Source organism: Erigeron canadensis, chromosome 3 (assembly GCF_010389155.1).
Source record: "Erigeron canadensis isolate Cc75 chromosome 3, C_canadensis_v1, whole genome shotgun sequence".
Taxonomy (NCBI): domain Eukaryota; kingdom Viridiplantae; phylum Streptophyta; class Magnoliopsida; order Asterales; family Asteraceae; genus Erigeron; species Erigeron canadensis.
Window position 1 is genome coordinate 7001263 of NC_057763.1, and position 23208 is coordinate 7024470.

At 37.0% G+C, this 23208-nt stretch overlaps 1 protein-coding gene across 1 annotated transcript; it reads left to right on the plus strand.

Moving 5' to 3' along the window:
• The first annotated feature begins 1037 nt into the window (after positions 1 to 1037).
• LOC122593992 (NADPH--cytochrome P450 reductase 2-like) lies at positions 1038 to 5727 on the plus strand. The gene is made up of 17 exons (XM_043766464.1): positions 1038 to 1490; positions 1780 to 1839; positions 1977 to 2053; positions 2249 to 2306; positions 2401 to 2484; positions 2587 to 2623; positions 2909 to 2978; positions 3087 to 3272; positions 3367 to 3459; positions 3578 to 3800; positions 3882 to 3965; positions 4059 to 4210; positions 4323 to 4419; positions 4500 to 4727; positions 4816 to 4938; positions 5040 to 5153; positions 5419 to 5727. The coding sequence occupies exons 1-17, from the start codon at positions 1119 to 1121 to the stop codon at positions 5497 to 5499; spliced, it is 2139 nt and encodes a 712-aa protein (XP_043622399.1). The 5' UTR covers positions 1038 to 1118; the 3' UTR covers positions 5500 to 5727.
• The last annotated feature ends 17481 nt before the right edge of the window (positions 5728 to 23208 follow it).

Consider the following 23208-nt stretch of genomic DNA (forward strand, 5'->3'; position numbering starts at 1 on the left):
CACCCAATTAATTTGTTCAAAGGCACAACATTTAATTAAAAAAAACTTTGCTCGCTCAGCAAGACTTAAACCTGAGTTTTGTATCACTGACTTGTGTGAGATATCTTGTACCATTGAGCTATTTTTTTCTTGAACAACGAGTTAGTAGTTAGCAGTTAGCGTCGAAATACCACACTGACATCCAATTGGGCAGTATGCGGTGCTCGAACCATGCATGCCTGGAATGAAACCCATGACTCTCGAAACTCCCCCCCTAATAATCCACTCTTACAAATGTAAGAAGTGAAATTCACTGCATGAGCTATTTGTGAATGCAAGACTTAATCCTGAGTTTTGTATCAATAACTTGTGTGAGATATATTGTACCACTAAACTATTTTTTTTTTAATTTTTTTTTGGGGTATCGTTGGGCTATTTGTTTGTTGGTTAAGCTATATTATAGTCGTTAAGCCAAATATAAGTATCAAAGCTGTAGACATAAAAGTTAAAATCGATTACCTATACATAATTCTTGATTTTGTTGTGAAATAGTCAAAGTCTCGTTAAACAACATGTACAACTTTTGTGAATGCATAAACTACATGTACACATATGACACATGTACTTATAGTAAATATCAATTAAAAATAACACTAACTATAATCACTAATATTATTTGGTGTAATCCGTATATTATTTTTTTTTATAGTTAAACATTATCAATTTTATCTTTAAACTTTGCATTGTGAAATAATATAAAAAATAATGTCTGCTCGATTTTATTTTTTTGTTTATATGCGATTGATGGTAAACATTTGATGGCGATAATATACATTTTTAAAATCAAATTATGAAAGTTAAAAAGGTTAACCATTGTCAATTATGGGTGTGTTGACCAATAAGCTAGTCTGGTTTGGTAGGCGTTACTTCCATCTCCACATATAAAACCCCCCACACGCATCTCCCAACTACACCACCAACAACACCAACACCTTTTTAGAGAGAGAGAAAACACACAAAAAGAAGAGAGAGAAAGTTTATTTTAAAAAATTTAAAATAAAAAAAATTCAACAAACTTTCTAATATCTTTCTCTCTCTTAATAACATTTTTCTCTCTCTAGATCAACAATAAACAAGGAATGCAATCTGAATCAGTTGAAACGACGACGTTTGATATAATTTCATCAGCTATTAAACAGAAAATTATAGATACAGAAAACGTATCTAACACCGCCGGAGGAAATTCAACCATGCCGTCTGTATTTGAGATGCTTCTAGAGAACCGTGAGCTGCTGCTGATAGTTACTACTTCCGTTGCCGTTTTGGTAGGCTGTTATGTCGTTTTGATGTGGAAGAGATCTTCCGACGAGAAAAAATCCGGCGGCAAGGATTTTCAGCCGCCGAAGATCGCCGTTCCGAAGAGAGAAGTTGAAGAAGATGTTGATGACGGTAAGAAGAAGGTTACTATTTTCTTCGGAACTCAAACCGGAACAGCTGAAGGTTTCGCTAAGGTAAATCCACCAATCAGAAGCCTCAATTTACTTACATATTAGTGAAATACAGTTGTTCAGAAAGTCAATTGACCAATCAGAAGCCTCAATTTACCTTATTAGGATAAAATAGTTGTACTTGAAGCCAATCGGCCAATCAGCAGCTTTAGTTTACCTAAAATTGGATATATATATTATTTGTATATATATACACATAGATAAAGTATTATTGTTATTATCATAGATTGTTGTATATGGATCGATTTTGTAGATATTGAATAACTGATTAAGTTAATGATTATATTTGAAGGCACTTTTTGAAGAAGCTAAAGCGAGATATGAAAAGGCGGTGTTTAAAGTGGTTGATATGGTGAGTGTTGACTTTTTTTATACAAGTTATGATGCGTAGTGTACAACTTGTATATATAGAAGTGTTTGACTTATGGATGATGACGATGATGATAAATGCACAGATTATTATAATTATAATATATTTCTTTATGTTAGGATGATTATGCTGCTGATGATGAAGAGTATGCAGAGAAACTAAAGAAGGAGACATATGCTTTCTTCTTTTTGGCTACGTAAGTTTTTGTGTTCGTTTTTTATATGTTTGAAGGAAATAATTTGATTATATAAGATTGTGGATCGCCGTATCCACGTCCGTAGGATAATGCTTGTGATATTGATCATCGAAATAAATGAAATTAAAATGTGAAAGATGTAGGAAGTTGTTGACTACATATGGATTGAATTCTGTGTGATGATTTGTTGTGTAGATATGGAGATGGTGAGCCGACTGATAATGCTGCTAGATTTTATAAATGGTTTAGTGAGGTAAATGTTAGTATATGCATATGTAGAGTAGATCGATGTTTTAAGTCTAGCGAGGATGTTGGTTTTGATTTATAATTTGATGCTACTTGTATAGGGGGATGACAAAGGAGTTTGGCTTGAAAAACTTCAATATGGTGTATTTGGTTTGGGTAACAGACAGTATGAGCATTTCAACAAGGTAATGTTACATATCATGCCACTTTCTTAATGTTCACATTTCAGCTAGCATTATCAATGTTTTGATTAGGCTAATTTATGTTGATTCTTTTGGTGTATGTAGATTGCTATAGTGGTCGATGAGGGTCTCACGGCGCAAGGTATGTTAATTTCCATGCTAAGTTGTATCCGTTTGTTTATAGTAGTAAACTATGCTGGTTAAGTATTTGCGCACGTTTTTACCAAACTGTTACCTGTAATTCGCCCCTTTCCAGTTTACTATTTTGTGCATGTTCTGGCTAACCTAAGTTTTATACTAGCGTTCCCAATGTCACATTGTTTCATCACTGAGTGCAAATAATAGTTAGAAATCATGATGCTTCTATATTATTGATTTGAAGGTCCAGTGCTTATTATCTAAAGATTATGGTTTTCATCAATCTTAGGTGCAAAGCGCATTGTTCCAGTTGGCCTAGGAGATGATGATCAGTCAATTGAAGATGATTTTACTGCATGGTATTAAAGAAACACTTGACATCTTTCTTAAAATGTGAAGGCTGCTGGCGATTCACGAGTATATCTGAGATTGGATTTTTAATCAATTATCTGTCAATGATTCTACAGGAAAGAGACAGTGTGGCCTGAATTGGATCTATTGCTTCGTGATGAGGATGACAAAGCCGCTGCTACACCTTACACAGCTGCCATTCCAGAATACCGAGTTGTGTTCCATGACAAACCTGGTGCATCTGTTGATGATCATATTCAAACAAATGGTCATGCTGTTCATGATGCTCAACATCCAGTCAGGTATTAGAAATGTTCTATGGCTCAGTATTAAATCTTACCCGTATACGACTTATACGTATTTTTTACATAACATTATTCTGGTCTCCTCTTACAGGTCTAATGTGGCTGTCAAAAAGGAGCTCCATACCCCTGAATCTGATCGCTCTTGCACTCACCTTGAATTTGATATTTCTAACACTGGACTGTCGTAAGTTATTGCTATTGAACTGCTTTTGCATGTTCTATGCTCAAGAAACGATACAGAATTATAAATTGATTTTTTTCTAGTTATACCTACTAATTTTATTTTTTTTAATAATATTTAGATATGAAACTGGGGATCATGTTGGTGTCTACTGTGAAAACCTAATTGAAGTCGTGGAGGAAGCTGAGAGATTAATTGGATTACCGGCAGATACTTATTTCTCCTTACACACGGATGATGAGGATGGAACACAACTTGGTGGATCGTTACAGCCTCCTTTCCCTCCATGCACTCTAAGAAAAGCATTGACTAGTTATGCAGATGTGTTGACTTCTCCCAAAAAGGTGACATTTAGTTATTTAAATTTTGTTACATTTTTGGTAAGAAGCTATACATAACTTTGCTTGTTTGTATATGTATTCCAGTCAGCTTTGCTTGCTCTAGCTGCTCATGCTTCTGATCCTACTGAAGCTGAGCGACTCAACTTTCTTGCATCTCGTGATGGCAAGGTCTGTGTTTCTTTTATAGCTCAAGACATAGGACTTGTACTGTTTTTGTTTATGCAAACTAATCTTTTGTTTATATCTTCTTTTATTCTTCAGGATGAGTATGCTCAATGGATTGTTGCAAGCCAAAGAAGCCTTCTTGAGGTCATGGAAGCTTTTCCATCAGCTAGGCCTCCACTTGGGGTTTTCTTTGCAGCTGTTGCCTCACGCTTACAGCCTCGATACTATTCTATTTCTTCCTCCCCGAAGTAAGTAAATTCCGACTGATTTTCAAATATTTGGTACATTTCTAAAAGGCTTCACTTTTGCCCCATGAATGTTTCATATGGTTAACCATCTTGCAATAATTTATTGTCACAGGATGGCACCAAACAGGATTCATGTTACTTGTGCATTAGTTTATGAGAAAACACCAGCAGGTCGTATCCACAAAGGAATCTGTTCAACCTGGATGAAGGTACCTCAGTCTCACAATTCGAAACTTCGAAATCTTAAGTTGTTTTCAGTCATTTGATTCAGTTTCATGGTTTATTACAGAATGCTGTGCCAATGGAGGAAAGTCAAGATTCTAGTTGGGCACCCATTTTTGTTAGAACATCTAACTTTAGACTACCTGCTGACCCTACAGTCCCTGTTATCATGATTGGCCCTGGAACCGGATTGGCTCCTTTCAGGGGTTTTCTTCAAGAGAGATTAGCTCTGAAGGAAGCCGGAACTGAACTCGGGAAATCCATTTTCTTCTTTGGATGTAGAAATCGCAAAGTTGTAAGTTCAAACTAAATTTGTTTTCTGGAAATTAGTTGATTCACTCAATATTATTTGTATTTAATTTGTAACTTTTTTGAAATTTTAGGATTTCATATATGAGAGTGAATTGAACAACTTTGTTGAGAGTGGAGCTCTTTCGGAGCTTGATGTTGCTTTCTCCCGTGAAGGCCCCACTAAGGAATATGTGCAACATAAAATCACCCAGAAGGTTGGTGAAACAAGCAACAGAAAATGCCATTCAATTTATGATTTTGTAATGACATTAGCTTGTATAAAGTTTAATATAAAATCTATTCTTCTATTTGACAGGCTTCAGATATCTGGAACATGCTTTCGGAGGGAGCGTATTTGTATGTATGTGGTGATGCTAAAGGCATGGCTAAAGATGTACATCGCACTCTTCATACCATTATACAGGAACAGGTATTTTTGACTCCTCAAATTTTCTGTATCTGAGATCTATGATGGCCTTTTCTAGTAATGGGGCCTATTTTGACAAATCGGCTTTTATATGGTCAAAACAGCATACCATTGTGTAATTTGTGTCTATCATCCGAAGTTGACTTTCAAGTTTAAACTTTTCTATTCTTGGGTGCTATTAATAAACATTGAAAGAAAATGTGATTGTGTGTCTTAATTGTTTGGTCTTGGTTGACGTTTTGTTAACATCAATTATTGTTGATTTCAGGGATCTTTAGACTCTTCTAAGGCGGAGCTTTATGTCAAGAATCTACAAATGTCAGGAAGATACCTTCGTGATGTTTGGTAATCCCTTGAAGACAACCGATAAAAAACGTGGAAAAAAACAAAAACAAGAAAAGATAAATAAATTAGATTTTGTTGAGGATATCTACTTGAAATTAAACAAGTTGGTGATAAAATATATTTTGATCTCTCATTTTACATTTACAGTGATTCGAATTCTTTTACTACATAATTTTTTGGTTCTTGTAATTTTTAAAGCTATAATACACAGCTATGTATTTCCATTAATGTATTTATTAACTACTTGCCACATCGTTGCATGCCATCTTTACCAAGTTTAGAGTCCATAGTTTTGAAGCAATTCGTTTGGCCGGCACTATTAAAAGAACATTATGTGGCATAATTCATAAATGATCAGTATCAAACTATCAATATTAATTTTAAAAAATACCCTACGAATGGTCCCTTTGTGGGGTTAAATTGTGCAACCTATCTATCTTTCCATTTGGACGTAGAAACATCTGTTATTGGACATGTACATATACACAGTTGTACTTTGTACACATCAACAACAGACAGAAAGAAAGTACACCTAAATACCCTTTTAGTCTAAGTTAATAAAATTACAAAAGTTCTCACCAACTTAACCTTTACACTCTATTCTTGAGTAGTTAATTTTTACATGGAAATAAAAGGAAAAGATAGATAAATTAAGGTTTTTGGTATTTTTGAGATTTTTAACCAAAAGAAAAGAATGGAAAAGAAAAGGAAATTTAAGAAATTTTGGCTAAAAACTTTCCGCTCAAATTGGCCAGAAAGAGAAAAAAACCAACCTACAGTCAAACCTCTGTAAATTAATACTCGATAAATTAATACCTCGATAAAATTAATAATTTGTCCAGACCCAACTTAATAGAACTAATGGAAATCAACACTCGATAAATTAATTGTAATGTATGCAAATTGTGTAGTGAACCTTTATGAGAAATAATGGAATGTAGGTATTTGAAGGAATGTAGGTATTAGAACTACTATTAATTATGGTGCAAAAGGTTAAGTTTTATTCCATGTGGGGGGTTTATATAAGCATATAAATTGCACTTAAACCCCCTCTCATAATTACAAATAAGTACATGGCTAATTACATGATAAACCCTTATCTAAAACATAATAGACTCAAAGGACAACATAATTACTTAATTACAAAACGTGCACTACAAAATATAAAGCTAACAATCTCCCCCTTAGTGCCGTTTTGTGATTGATCACTGGTGGGCTTTCTTCTTTTTCCTTTGACGTCTATTTCTTTTCTTCGTTGAAGATTCTGGCTTGTCTTTGAAAAAGGTTTGTGGCTTGAATGCTCTTTTCTCATATTGGCTCTTGGCTTCCTTCCAGTACTTTCTTGGTATGAAATGATATCTTGGATCAGCAGGCCGGTTGGGTGGTTCAATGATGTTGTCGGCGAAGTTGACAGGAGGCATGTTGTGCAGACCAGGCTTATTGTTTGGCGAATAAATTACCCAAGACCCTTCAGGTACGTGAATGACGCCTGTTTGTTCATTTGGAAGCCTTGCTGCAATGATGGTTCTCGATCTTTCTCTATGTTCAAGCCTTGATTTGAACCTTTTAATCACCTTCAATAATCTTCACTTTTCTTTGTCCGACTCTTCAAATTCTTGTAGACTTTCAATGACTCTTAAGCATTGTCTGAGTGTACCATCAGAATACTTGCATAGCTCGTCGAGTCGGATGAATATCTTATGCCCCTGATCACTGATGAATACAACTCCTCTTGGATTATCAAATACAACCCCGATATGAAAATTATCAAGATTTATGCCCCTTATTCTTTGGATGGGAATGGTGAGGTTCACTTTCTTCCTTCTCTTTTCGATGCCCAATTGGAAGTCTCTTTGGGTTTGACTGAGTATAAGACTATCCATATATCTCTTTATTGCATAATAGGCCTCTTGATTCTCTGGATCCGGCTGGAGAAGCTTTCGGGCGAAGTGATGGAGAAGAAAGATGAGATCTTCAGCAGACAGTAAATTGAAGCGAGCTTCTGTAATCACATACTTCCGACCATCTTCCCTTTTAACAATCAACCAAATTAGCCCAGGTGGTCTAGCAAATCCCGGTTCGCGCCATTCTTTGAAATGAATGCTATCCACATCAACAATCTTCAGTTTAAACTGTTTCTTCCATTCTTTGTTCACCTTTTTGCTTTTGGCCTCAATCAAGTCTTTTAAGTATTTGGCACGTTGATTCTCAAGATCATAAGCTCTTCTAGCTCTTAATTCATCAATATCGATCTTTTTGAGTTCATCTTGACTTGAGAAGATTTGTGAGGCCTTTTCTTCCAAGAATCTTGTCAGGCGGAATAATTGAGAAGGGATTGCAAGATAATCTATTCTGCTTCTTTCATTGGGTTTAAATCCACCTTCATTGATTTGAACAAGGGGAGCAGCGGTGATGTTTTGAAAACGCGGATGGTTGAGATGGTGAATGAGTTGGTAAAGGTTTAAGTGACTGAGATTTAGATTTGGTTGAGGAACAGAGGCATAATTGTGAAAGCTGGGGGGAGGAAGATCATCATTATCCGAAGAGTCATTATCATCATTAGGATCAACATCGTTGCCATCGATAAAAGGATCATCAAATTCTTCATTTTCATTTACATTATCCACCATCACTGATTGAGCATCATCTTTTACAGCTGAGCCAAGTATAATCTCCGTATCAGCACTTGCTCCGATAGCTGATTCAACAACATTCACAACCTCAGTGTTATCAATAACTTCATCATCATGGGGGGCATCTCTTGTTTGTGCTTCATCTCCACCAACTTCATTGCTTCCAATAATATCTTTTTCAGCACTTGCCCTTACTTCAGTCGTCGCATCTTCTCTGTTCTCCCCCTCGTGTTGATCCTGATCATCAGGGTCATCACGTCTATGATGGACGACTGCAGCTACTTTGCAAGAATCTTCTAATTCAGCAATTCGTTTCATTGATGCCTCAAGTTGAGTGTCAGCAAGGAACCTTTCTTGTTCGGCTTGTTGTTTTCGCCTTGAAAACCGGTTTTCCTACTTTCATTGTAGAAAACCGGCATTTGTACTTCCTTTGTAGACTGTTATAATACCTGGTTTATTCCAAAACCGGTATTTGTTCATCTTATCATCAATTTGCTTACCCGTTATAATCTTCAAGGTTTTTCCCGAAAACCGGTTTTAGTGCATACTTCACTAAATACCGGTATTTGTTAAGGATTGCTGTGTGGTTGTGTTTGAATGCTTTAATACCTGGTTTCCACCAAAACCGGTATTTGTTCTTCTCTTGAACATTTCTTAAAGCTGAATTTCTGCTCTTCTCTTCAACTGAAAACCGGTTTTTGTTCTTCCAAAGCGAAAACCGGTATTAGTTTTTCTATTGTGAAATATCGATTTCTGTTTGATAGTGACTGTGTGGTTGTTGTTGAAATACCTGATTTACATCAAAACCGGTATTTGCTCTGTAATTCATTGCTTTTGTGAAAACGTTACTCTGCTCGTCTGCAATCCCCAAAACCGGTTTTTGTGTTAACAATGACTAGTTTGGATTCTTTGATCATCGGTTCTGAGACTCGTCCACCGGTATTGTACCGTGACTGCTACCCACAATGGAGAAATCGATTTATGAACTGGGTCTCTAAACAACCTCTCGGAGCTCAAGTAAAGGACTCATACAAGAATGGGCCTGCTGAACACACTAATCCTGTCACCAAGGAACCTCTACCGCCAGAGAGCTGGAGCGCTTCTCAGAAAAACCGCTCTCAAGCTGATGACTTTGCTGTGTCCTATCTCTACCATGCGCTTCCTAATGAAATCTATCGAAATGTTGACTCCTATGTCACTGGTAAAGAGATTTGGGATGAGCTAGAAAAACAATTTCAAGGTTCAGAGGTCTCCACTGCCATTCGTCTGTCATTTGTTCTTGACTTGTACGGAACTTTTAAGCAAGAAAAAGGTGAATCTCTTGAAAGTGCCTATGACCGTTTCTGCAATGTCATCAATGATCTAAGAAAGGAAAAAGTCAAGAAAACACAAATGGAACTAAATATCAAGTTCATCAGAAGCCTAGAAGACGTTTGACAAACTTTTGGTACTCAGATCAACACCCAGTCAGATTTTCACAAACTTGATATCCACAGTTTGTATGAAAAGTTAAAGTTGAATGCAAGACAAGTGATGAAGCAACAACAATCAAAGGCTCCTGAGATTTCTAGCACAGACCACTTGCTTTAATTGCAGAAAGAAAGTCTTATTGTTCCACCAACGTTTCCATTGATGAAAAACACTCTGATGAAGAACCATTTGTTGACAGTGATCCAGATTTGGATGATACTGAGAAACAAATGTCTCGTGATTTGGCATACTTCACACAATCTTTCAAACGCAAGTACTTCAAACGCCGACCAACAAACAATCAACTCCGCACTTCATCTGTATCTTCATATGCTAGAAGTACCAATGCTCCAAAGTTTGAATCCAACGACAACTCTGCTCATATCAACAACAAGAAGATTGAGAATCCAAGAAAATATGAGAAGAAGGTTTCTGATTCAAAGCTCGAGTCAAAGAAATGCTATAACTGCGGTGCTTCTGGTCACTTTGCCATTCACTGTCCAAAGCCCACTCTGAAGAACAAAGAATATTATCAGAATAAGCTGATGCTTGTGAAACAACAAGAGTGTGGTATGGCTCTCCTTGCAGAAAATGAACAATGACTCCATTTGACTGATGAAGAGACCGAAGAGTTGAAGGCGAATGTCTGCTTCATGACAAAGATTAAAAAGTCCAAGGCTCTTGATGAAGGATCTGTCAGCTCAGAGACAGAGGATGACGAGGTAAATTCTAATCTCCATTCTGATATTCCTCTCTTTGAAATCTCTCGTCTACTATCTGAATGTGATAAAACTGTTGCTCAGAACAACTCTTTAACATTAGACATCTCTTTGTTAAATGAAGTTTTGATTGAAAAAGACAATCTTTTAAAGGATTTTCAACTTCAACTTGAAAAACTTCAAACGGATTTCGATGTTCTTCAGAAAACAAAAGACTCAGTTTCTTTCACTCCTTCTTCTGAATTACTTCTTGAAAAACAAAACTTTGAATTAAAAGTTCATGAGCTCACTCAAACGGTTAAAGAAGCACGAATTGCCAAATCTAATGAGTCTTTCCGTGCTAACGCATTGTCTGAGGATTTGGTTATCTTGCAACAAAGACTTCTCGAAACCAAACCTACACTCAAAGAGTTTGAAGATAAAATTTCTGATTTAAATTATGCTTGTAGTATCAAAGACTCTTTAAACCAAAAACTTGAAAGTAAAATCAATGAATTAAACGAACAAATCAAATTTTACCAAGTCAAGGTTTACAAACTTGATCAGTCAAATAAGCAAATTTTTCTACATAAATCTAGAGATTTTGATTCTAACTTCATTCAAGGATTGGGTTTCGAGAAACCCAAAAATCTTCTCACAGGCAGAACTGAAGTCCCCTCACTATACAATGCTAATCTTATGAGATATGGCCTAACCATTCAATATGTTCGACCAAGTTATGGTGATTTTGAGACTGATGAGCATCTATCCAAAGGTTGTAGAATTAACTTGAATTATGATCAAATCAATGATTCTATCGATCTTTTCAATTCCCCACTTCATTCTAAAAACTTTCGAAAATCTATCATCATTGAGGAAATAGATGAAAAGTCTGAGGATAATAAAGTTGCTATCATTCGAGTAATTAAACACCCAAGGTCGACATTTCTGTTCCTAAACCAGCTCCAACAAGACCTTATATTCCTCAAGTAGTTTTAGAAAACCAAGTGGCCGATTTGAAACAAACCATTTTGGAACTACAACGTGTGATAGATGCTCTGGTGTCTCAAGGTCATTGTAACTCCAGAATGCATGACAATCCTCCTACCTATTCTAATAATTCTTCTGACTGTACTGATCCTAATTGCCCTGTTTGTGATGTGCTGAAAACCTCTTCTACTTTCTCTTCTACAATCAAATCTGTTTGTGAACTGGTTGATGTAACTTTAGCAACTGATAGTGATTCTGATCCTCTGTCTGATGTGGATAGTCCCACAACATCTCGAAGTGTATCCATCCAAACTGACCATGATGAGATCAATGACCCATTTTCAGATGTTGGTAACCTCATTGAGACTCGTAGCATTGCCATCCAAACTGACAATGACAATGACTACAATGAATTCTACAGTGAGACCATTGATCCTTTGGTTGAGTTTGAGTCTGATAAGACGGTCAATCAAACTGCTTCATTTGATCATTTCTTTTCAAATAATGATGAATCAGTCAAGTTTTCTGATGAAACTCAAGCCTATTTCAGTGAACTTGATACCTTAACAAAGAAATTTGAAAATGAAAGAGATACACGATTGACATTGCTTTTAGATTTCAACAAACTTAAATTGGAAATGGAGTATAAAAACATTATACTCCAAGCTTTTGTTAACAATAACTTTGAAAAAGCTCTCAGTTTGCTCAAAACATGCAACTTTCCAATAAAGCAAAATGTTGTAACTACACCAATGTCTTCAAGTTCTTCAAACTCAACCAAAGCTTCTCCTTCCCATTTTATACCAATAATCACAACCACTAACAAGTTCTGTCCTTCTACCTCTGCTATCGCCACAGTAAACTTGGAATCAACATCTGTGAATAAATCTGTCAAAATGGATTGTTCGACCTTACCAAATCTGAATAACTTTCTTGAGGAAGATCTTGTTTTCGATCCAGTTTTTGAAAAACATTTTGAACAAACAAAAGAAAAGGTTCATCCTTCCAAACAAGATCAACCTTCTGTCTCAAAAACAAAGCAATCTTCTATTTCAAAACAAGGTACACAGAAATATCGGAAAGTTTTTCAAAAGAAAGAAGTTTCTTCAACTGGTAAAACTTCAAAACCAAAGAACAACAATTCTCCTTCTGTTGTTAAAGATTCCAAGTTTGTTAGACCTTCCACTAAGACCACTCTAAAGTCTCCATTACATAGTTCACCTCTGAAAGGCAAGAATTTCTCTCATCAAAGACCTAAGGCTCCACTTGATCATTCGGCCTCCACCCAACCTAAGTATCATAAGTACTCTAGCTTCTCTAAGGAATCATTTGTCATCCCTAAATGCACTTTGACAGTTGTTAGAAATGAGACCTTAGGATCTGCTAGATACCATGATCAATATGGTTGGTTTTCAACTACTTCGAAGAAACCCATTAGAAAAACACCTGTAGCTACTTCACCTAAGAAAACCCCTACTAATAACAAACATTTTCATGTTTCAGGTGACTTGCGCCTAGACAATTTGAGTAGGTGGCTTCCTAAGGATAGATTTTTGCATGCTACTAGGACTGTCAAGACTAATGGGAAAACCACCTCTGTGAAACAAGAATGGATCGCTCGTGGACCTTCTGTATCTAGTTCTAGATCTGATAGGACTAGTTTTTCGAAACTTTAAGTAATTTGGATGACTGTAATTTATCTTTTATGTTTGAACTTGTCTGTGTGATGTTTCCTTTATTTTCAATAAATGTACTTTTATGCTTAAGTGCTTTATCTTCTCTTGTTTGTGGGTGCTTGCTTTTATTCTGCAATTTATCTCGTGATTCTTTTCTTTCTTAATAAATGCTCTACATGTGCTTCCCTAACCCTCATGGACCCAATTTCCCATGGGTACCTAAAACCATATTCTCCAACCGTTCAGGAATACTTTATATGTGTTTGGTACGTTGATTCCGGATGTTCGAGGCACATGACTGGCAACCGATCTATTTTAAGGAACTTTGTTGAGAAATTTTTGGGAACCGTTCGATTTGGTAATGATAACATTGCTCCTATTCTTGGGTATGGAGATATTGTTCAAAATGGGATTACAATCAAACATGTTTCTTATGTTGAAGGACTTGGACATAACTTGTTTAGTGTTGGTCAATTCTGTGATAATGATCTTCAAGTTCTCTTCCGTCGATATGAATGTAAAGTTCAAACGGAAGACGGTGTTGATATTCTTACCGGAACCCGTGATGACAACTTGTTCACTATTGATCTCAACTCACTTCCCACTCCTTCATCTGAAATATGTCTTGTGTCCAAAGCTTCTGTTCAACAAACCTGGTTATGGCACCGTCGTTTATCTCATCTCAATTTTCACACCATTAATGTTCTTGCAATTAACCAATTGGTTGATGGTCTTCCTGATGCTAAGTTTGAGACAAACACAGTTTGTTCCGCCTGTGCCATTGGTAAGATGAAGAAAGCGTCGCATCTACCAAAGAAACACCTAAGTACTGACGCCCCATTACATCTTCTTCATATGGATCTGTGTGGCCCGATGCGTATTCAGAGCATTCATGCAAAACGGTACATTTTTGTCATTGTCGATGATTATTCTCGTTATACTTGGGTTTTCTTCCTTCGAGAAAAGAGTGAAACTCCTCAAGTTATCATCGATTTCATCAAAAAGACTCAAGTCAACATCCAATCAACCATGAGAATCATCCGTTCTGACAATGGTACTGAATTTAAGAATGCCACTCTTGAAGCTTACTGTTCCTCCGTTGGCATTTCTCATCAGTTTTCTGCCACCAGAACTCCACAACAAAACGGGGTTGTTGAACGACGTAATCGGACTCTTGTCGAAGCTGCACGTACTATGCTTGCTTACTCTAAGTTACCACAAAACCTATGGGCTGAAGCAATCGCTACTGCGTGTTTTACACAAAATCGCTCAATCATCAACAAGCGATTCGACAAAACTCCGTACGAGGTGATCAACAAAAGGAAGCCCAACGTGAACTTTCTGCATATTTTTGGCCGTGTTTGCTACGTTTTGAATGATCGTGAAAATATTTGTAAATTTGAACCCAAAGGGAACGAGGCCTACTTCATTGGGTACTCAAAAGAATCCATTGCATATCGTGTCTACTTTCGTCAAACAAAATATATCATGGAGAGCATGAATGTCAAGTTTGATGAACTATCTGATATGGTTCTTGAACAACATGGTTCTGACTCTTCACTCAACTGTCCATCAAATTCCGCATCTTCCACTCCATCTGTTACTCATAGGTCTTTTCCGACTCTTACACCTGCTGAGTTAGACATTGTGTTTGATGAATTTTATCACGATCATTCTCCAAGTCAGCCAACAAATTTGGTCTCTCCTGAAAATTCATCTTCAACCTCATCTCAGTCAGACTCTTCCAGCTTCCATCAGCATAATTCATCAACATCTTCATCCTCTGAATTATCTTCTCCATCTTCGCCTGACTTTCCTTCTGGATCTCCTGCCCCAAAGAGTTCATTTCAAGATTCCTCCCAACGAAGTTCCTCCAGCAATTCTCATCATCCCTCTGGCAATAACACTGATCCTGATGCTGCTTATGTCCTTCCGACTGAACCTTCTTTTGAACAAATTGTTGATCAACATTCTGCAGGATTTCTGAATCCGGATGAAAATAATGAACCTGCTTCTCTTCATCCTCACTCTGGTAAATGGTCCCGCTCTATGCTTCCACGTCCTCCATCTCAAATCATTGGGGACCCAAATGCCAAAATGACAACTCGCTCAGCTTCCGCCAACGAATGTTTATTCGTCAATTTTCTAAGCATTGTAGAACCAAAATCTGTTAACGAAGCTCTGAAAGACCCTAACTGGGTTCGTGCAATGCAAGAAGAATTAACACAATTCAATCGTCTGGAGGTATGGAAACTTGTTCCCAATCCGAATGTCAACAAAGCTCCAATTCCTACAAAATGGATTTTCAAGAACAAGAAGGATGAAAACGGCATTGTTGTCCGGAATAAGGCTAGATTGGTTGCTAAAGGTTATTCTCAACAAGACGGTATTGACTACGATGAAACCTTTGCTCCCGTTGCTCGAATAGAAGCCATTCGCATTTTTCTTGCTTACGCGGCATTCAAGAACTTCACTGACTACCAAATGGATGTCAAGTCAGCTTTTCTTAATGGAGTTCTCAAAGAAGAAGTGTTTGTCGGTCAACCAGAAGGTTTCGTGGATCCCAAACACCCGAATCATGTCTACCGACTAGATAAGGCATTATATGGTCTCAAACAAGCTCCACGTGCCTGGTATGATGCTCTATCTACCTATCTTCTGAGGTATGGCTTCACAAAAGGTACAATCGACACAACCTTGTTCATCAAATGACAAGGAAGTGACATCATTCTCATTCAAATTTATGTTGATGACATCATCTTCGGGTCTACCAACCCCAAATATTGCAAAAACTTTTCTGCCCTTATGGTTGACAAATTTGAAATGAGCATGATGGGGGAGTTAAACTTTTTCTTGGGTTTACAAGTAAAACAACTTTCAAATGGGATTTTTATTTGTCAAAACAAATACATTCAGGATATGTTGAAAACGTTTGAAATGCTTAATTGTCAACCAATTGGTACACCAATGGAAGCCAGAACTAAAATTCATGCTGACCCCAATGGTAAATCCTTTGACCAAAAACTGTATCGAAGCATGATTGGCTCATTAATGTATCTAACTGCCAGCCGTCCCGATATTATGTTCTCCACTTGCATGTGTGCAAGATTCCAAGCAGACCCTAAGGATAGTCATGCTCAGGCTGTAAAGTGCATCTTTCGGTATCTTAAGGGCACCATGAATCTTGGTTTATGGTATCCAAAAGATACCGGATTTGAACTAACAGCTTACTCAGATGCAGATCATGCAGGTTGCAAACTTGATAGGAAAAGCACTTCTGGTAGTGTACAGTTCTTGGGAGATAAACTGGTCGGATGGTCTTCCAAGAAACAAAATTGTGTTTCCACTTCAACTGCAGAGGCGGAGTACGTCGCAGCTGCTAGTTGTTGTTCACAAGTTCTGTGGATGAAAACACAACTATCTGACTTTGGCTTCAACTATGATCGGATTCCCATATACTGTGATTCCAAAAGTGCTATTGCTATTTCATGCAATCCAGTTCAACATAGCCGGACGAAGCATATCGATGTGAGGTATCACTTTATCAAGGATCATGTAGAGAAAGGTAACATCGAACTATATTTTGTCCCGACTGACTACCAGCTTGCTGACCTCTTCACTAAACCTTTGGACGAACAAAGGTTTAATCTATTGAAAACCAAGCTGGGTATGTTGAACTTAGATACTTAACTGCTTCTATGCCGTTCATTCTAAACTTATTTTGCTTTTCAAACATTTGATGTATGCTTCTATGCTCTTAAGTGCAATGTTTGAGGGGGAGAAAAGGGTAGAATGCATGAATTTAGGGGGAGTTAAATATTTTTCTTTCTTGACTGCATGCTTCTGTCTAGGGGGAGTTTGTGTTCTGTGCATAGTTTGTTTTATTTTTCTGTTTACGATCCGCATCTAAACTTTTCCAAAAAATCACCATCCGCATCTACAAACTTTTCCTTCAACACCACAAAAAAAAAAAAACGGGTTTCATATCAATACCGGATTTCAAACCAATACCGGATTTTGGAAAATTGGTAGTCAAATCCGGTATTGACCGCTATAAATACCGGACTTCGGCCCCCAATATAAACTTTCCAAATTTTCTCTAAGTTTTTTCTTTCCTTTACTAAAATCGGCATTCTCTCAAAAAACCGGCATTCTTACCGGCTTTCCTTCAAACTGTGTACCAAAACTTCTGGAATACCGGCATTTGTTCTACCTTTCTCGAAAACCGGCTTTCAGGTATTTCTATGTTTAATAATATTAATACCGGTTTTCAACCCAAAAACCAGTTTTCCCATAATACTGTGCTAATACCGGGTTTCTTTCACAGAAACCGGTATTTCCATTTTTAAATGCTTTAATACCGGTTTTCACTTACAAAATCTTGGAATTTGTAAATTTTCCCTTTCAGGTCTGATTACGTGTCATTATCGTGTGCCCTTTCTTGTCTTATCCACATATTCGGGTATCTTATTTCATTTCCATTTTTGTCTTCATGATCAATTGCCATTTATCTGTATTATATATCATATTTGAACTGTTTATTTCTGTGTTGTATGTGTATGTTTACCTGCTTGTCATCTGTCATACTTACATAATATGCTTTTACAAAATAAGCAAGTACATGGATCTCAAGTTTTCACTTGATTTCTTGATGCTTTGCAAAAAACTGGTACTTTTTCCTACCAGTATTAGTTCTTGAAAACACATTTTTTCTATAGGGACACTCTGTCCAATTTTTCTCTCGACATTAAATTTTTTTTTATTTTTTTTTTATAACTTTTCATTACAAAACCTTCAATAAACTACACAATTCATAAAACATTAAATTTTTCTTCAAGAATTTCCATATAAATTTGTGCTCCCTTAATATTTCGCGTTTATGAACAATCTAATGTTCATGAACCTTGGTTGGACTCACAAACAACTATTGCTGTATTCTCCTGTGCTTTTACCGACATTTAATTATACTCTGATTTTCCCTAAGAAGTAAGGTATCGAACGCCTTGTTGTACTACCTTTACATCTTTTGTGAAAACCGGTGTATAATCAACTGTGATTCCTTATACTCTTTCAAAACATATCATACATCGGGTTTTCCTTAGAAGCAAGGCATCGAACGCCTTGATGTACTGCCTTCGCATCTTCTGTAAAACCAGTTGTATGATCTGTTTCTTTACTTTCCTTTTTACTAAATATCTGTGTGCTTATAGTTATCTTACACTGTTTTTCCACAAGAAGTGAGATATAGAACGCCTTGTTGTACTATCTTTACATCTTTTGTGAAAAACAGTGCACGATTCACTTTTCTCTTAAGAATAAATTAACCTTGGGAACAATGTTTCCTATTCGCATACTTGTCAATCGCAGACTGGATTTCCTCGTTGATGGTGCCACTGTAAATATGCCAAAAAATCTGCAATTGATGCTACCATTCTCCTGCCAACATGGCATTATCCCGGTTGTGATCGCACATCATCCACTACATCGTGCTTTCACCATTACTGCTTCTGATATCGAAGAACAATTACTGTTTGAGCTATGGCGCACGATTCAATATGTACCGGGACGTGGCAGAGCCGTACCTTTCTTTAAGTTCTCTCTACTAACAACTAATGGAGACCAACAAGAGTTCACCTTCAATCTTGAAGAATTCAGGCAAATTCTCCAGTTCCCTACTGCTGATTCAAGGGAAGGGCTAACTGATTTCATCGAATTTCCTCCCATGATTGAAATCTTAAAAAGAGTCCAGGAGTTGGGATACGATGGCAACATCTCAGCTCTGAAAGATGTCAAGAAGAAGAACTTTCATCCTTTGTGGCACACTTTATGTTCCATCATCAACAACTGTTTCACTCCTTCAAGGAAAGGACAAGACGACTTCACAAAGGCCACCATCACATATCTGTTTGGCATCGCATTTGATCTTCACATTGATTTTGCTGCCGTGGCCTTTGATCATCTTCGTCTTCAAGTAAATGGGAAGTTTACTGCTAATAAGAAATATATTGCGTTTATTCGTTTTCTATTTGTTATCTTGCAGCATTTCATCACCAACAACAACAACATCCAAAGATTTCCCAATTCTCATCGCATCGCTATATCAAGTTTCCGATCGGTTTATGCAAACGATCGTCTTTCTCATCTTCCTTTTATGCCGATTCCTGAATCTCTTTTGAGTCGGGTGCCACAAGATGATCCTGACCTAAGGATCTACAGAGTGTATATAGACGGGCGTATGGCCGCTCAACACCGAGTTGTGCCTTCCCCACGCCCGCATAGGTCGCCTAGTGAGGGTCCCGTGTCAAGAAAAAGAAAAGAGGGGTTTGTTGACGCATCGGCACCTGGCACTTCCGCTCCATCTCAATCAACCGACATTCCTTCTCAGTCTCAACCAAAGAAACAAAAAACTCACCACCGCGCCAAATCAATAAGGAAATCAAAGTCAAAATCACGTTCTATTTCCTTCACTGCTCCTTCTCCTCTGACTCCATCTTCTTCTTCTTCATCATCATCATCATCATCTGCTGATCGCCTTCCGATTCCTAAAATCACTTTAAAGGTCAGGACTCCTCTTAATCCAATTCTTGAGGATGTTCCAGAATTTGCTCCTTCCACACGTCGTGAAGATTCTCAAGGTTCTAATCCTTTTAATGACGTTGTGTTTAATATTCCGGAGAGACAAGGCGGTCCTGAGGGAGGGGTTGAAAAACATAAAGGAGAGGATGTGAGGTCTGGGTTAGGTACAGGGCAAAAAGAAAACGATGGCCCTCCGACAGTTGAAACAACTTGTCGGGATGCCACCAATAGGTTAGAAGCCGAGGACTCCCCACCCTCGCATAATTCACCTTCCCGCCACTCTGGGTTCTCTCTACAGGACCCAGTTTCATCACTGCACAGGCACCAACCACGCCTACTATCAATTCCTCATTTGGAGGATGTCGATATTGAAATAGCAGAGACTCTTGCCTCTCTCCCACATTCATTTGCTCACACTATCGAGTCTAGATCGCCATTAAGATCACTTGTTTCTGAGCACGCACATTCTTTGAATGTTGCAACAACAGACCGAGAGACGGTGATTCCACCTTCTCAAGGAATGTCTGGAAGTCCTGCTCATGTTCATATGACAGGCGCTGGGGATACACTTCCCAGTTCAACGGGCAATCTTGGAGAACCCGGAAGTCCCACCATCCGGAACATTGTGCCTGACACTTGTGTTGGGCCAAGAAGTTCTGAAACAACCAATGTAGAGCTTTTGCTTCATAAATCATTGGGAAGTCCTGATGGCCAACACCATTCAGGCCACACTGTAAACCCAACGGAGCCTACAGTTGTGCAAACGACATCTACGTCGGTCACTCCTGCTCTTACAACTCAACCGCCACCAACCGCTGTGCTCCATCCTCCTCTTGATACAGGAAAAGCCCCTGCCAATTCTCAATCATCCTCATCTACTTCTAGTCCTCCTCTAAATCCAGACGGCATTCGACTTAAAGCCAATCCAGCAGAAAGACAACTCTTCAAAGAACTAGAAGCCGCTGGACTCCTTCCTCATTCTAATCCTCAATCATCACCAAAACATTCTTCACCTTCCGTTTCATCCTCACATCACAACCATTCTCCTCATCAATCAACTCCACATATTAATACATCAATTCGCTCCAACGTAAATTCTCTGTATAACGATCTATATGCTGCTCTTCTTTCTCTAGACACTCAAGCTGATTCTTTCGATAAAGCCATTCTTGCAACTCTTCAAGCCCGTTTTGACCATCAACATCAACTCTTGCTTCTAAAACAACAAGCTGAACAAGAAAAGTTCATTGCTGACGCTCAACTTGAGGCAGCAATGAAACGAATTGCTGAATTAGAAGATTCTTGCAAAGCAGCTGCAGTCGTCCATCATAGACGTGATGACCCTGATGATCAGGATCAACACGTGGGGGAGAACAGAGAAGATGCGACGACTGAAGTAAGGGCAAGTGCTGAAACAGATATTATTGGAAGCAATGAAGTTGGTGGAGATGAAGCACAAACAAGAGATGCCCCCCATGATGATGAAGTTATTGAATTTATGGAAAAGTAAACAAATACCGGTTTTGGTGTAAACCAGGTATTAAGTATAAGAAAAATGAAAATTTTACGAGGGAAAACCGGTATGAATTCCGGTATTAAACCCGGTATTCAATCTATGAAAAACACAGATGAAACCCGGTATTAGACCTACTAATCAAGAAATTTGAAAACCGGTATGAAATCCGGTATTCAGAACAGAAAATTTGATTTTCAATTTCAAGACATTGTGTTTTGAGTTAGGAGTTGAAACTTTATGGGTGATGTTTAAGGAAGGTAAGGAGTGGATTAAAGTAAGAAATTCGTTTACTTTAACAAGTATAGAGGATAAAGATCAAAGCTTTCGGTTTTGGGATAAAAACACAAAATAGCACACAAGATGAACAAAATCAATCCATGGATCATTCACAAGTTGTGATTTTGCTCTGATACCAAGTGTAATGTATGCAAATTGTGTAGTCAACCTTTATGAGAAATAATGGAATGTAGGTATTTGAGGGAATGTAGGTATTAGAACTACTATTAATTATGGTGCAAAAGGTTAAGTTTTATTCCATGTGGGGGGTTTATATAGGCATATAAATTGCACTTAAACCCCCTCTCATAATTACAAATAAGTACATGGCTAATTACATGATAAACCCTTATCTAAAACATAATAGACTCAAAGGACAACATAATTACTTAATTACAAAACGTGCACTACAAAATATAAAGCTAACATTAATAACTCGCTAAATTAATAAAATATCTGAGTCCAACACTATTAATTTATAGAGGTTTCACTGTACTACATAAGCTAATTACCATCCTACCTTTCCACCAAACATATTCTACTCATATAAAAAAAGGGTATCATTGTAAAATTGTACTTTTATATTCTTTCCTTTCTTTTGTTTGAAACTCAAGAATGCAAATAGCTCTATCCTTTCTTCTCATTTCTTGTGTTTATTATTAACTCAAGAATAACTTTTACTTTTTATTTTTTCTTTCTTTTTAGCTCTTTTCTTATCCTATCATTTCTTTCCCTTGCAATAATAACTCGAGAATGCAGTGTTAGAGTTTAGAGAAATGTCTTTACATATTATTTTTTCTTTGTTGCTATAGATTTTTTTTCCCCTGACCAATTTGATGGTGTTGGAATAAACATGATTCGATTCGAGTGATAAAATATCCTGGATCGTCTTGTGGAACCTGTAAGAGCATTAAAGCATAATTGCTATTGATTTCGGGTTCTCATAACAAGATGATTGAGTAATAATGGGATGAGTAATTCGGCTGTAAGTTGATGCACGAATTTGAGAGGAATACACACACGAAAAATTAGGAGGGATTAGGGTGTGTTTATGTGATTCTCCATTAACCTAATTTAGGGTTAATGACTCTCTATTTATAATAAGAGTATTTACACATTCAACTCCTCTGATGTTTAATGTGTGTAACATTAGTCCTCATAGTTCCAATCATCTAATGAGAAACCCTATACTACGTCTTTAAGAGTAAATACGCCCATTATATATTTACTAGACATAGGGATTTTAGTTATCGTCAATTATTATATCAAAAATGATACATGATCAGTGACGATCAAACTAACGTGGTTTCAACAGACGTTACAAAGACAACACAAAGACAACGCTACGAGCCTACGATCTATTTCACTTTAAATATCTGTCTTTTAATGGGGAAAAACAAAATCAAGCAAACATATATAGGTGAATGATTTATGACCCATTTTAATCGATGATCACCACATCTGTTTGCTTTCAGGACATATTTCATACATATCTCCATATTAGAATTTTTTTTAAAAAAAAAACCAAAAAAATACATTAAATCCATAAATCCATTTCAAAAAACTTTAATAAGCCATAACCATTTTAAATAAAAAAGCTCATAAATATTCAAAGTCTCATACCCACATGTTCTAAAAAGGAGATGTTGATTTTTAGCCTAAAGTGGTGGTACGTTTCAAGCAGAACTTAATATTATATTATGAAAAAAAGAATGAATAATTTTTCTAAAAGATAACCAAAAAAAGCTTGGATTAGATCCTTTAAAGTTGATCCAGTTTGATCAACTTTAATCATTGGTTTAAATTTAATGATTAAAATTAAAATTTGATGTTTAAATCTTGACAATTAGATTTAATCCGATACTTAAAGGTGATCCA

Coding starts and splice junctions, on each gene's coding strand:
- LOC122593992 (XM_043766464.1), top strand. CDS start 1,119: ATGCAATCTGAATCAGTTGAAACGACGACGTTTGATATAATTTCATCA. Junction 3,801..3,881: donor TGTTGACTTCTCCCAAAAAG/GTGACATTTAGT, acceptor TATGTATTCCAG/TCAGCTTTGCTTGCTCTAGC. Junction 4,211..4,322: donor TCTATTTCTTCCTCCCCGAA/GTAAGTAAATTC, acceptor TTATTGTCACAG/GATGGCACCAAACAGGATTC.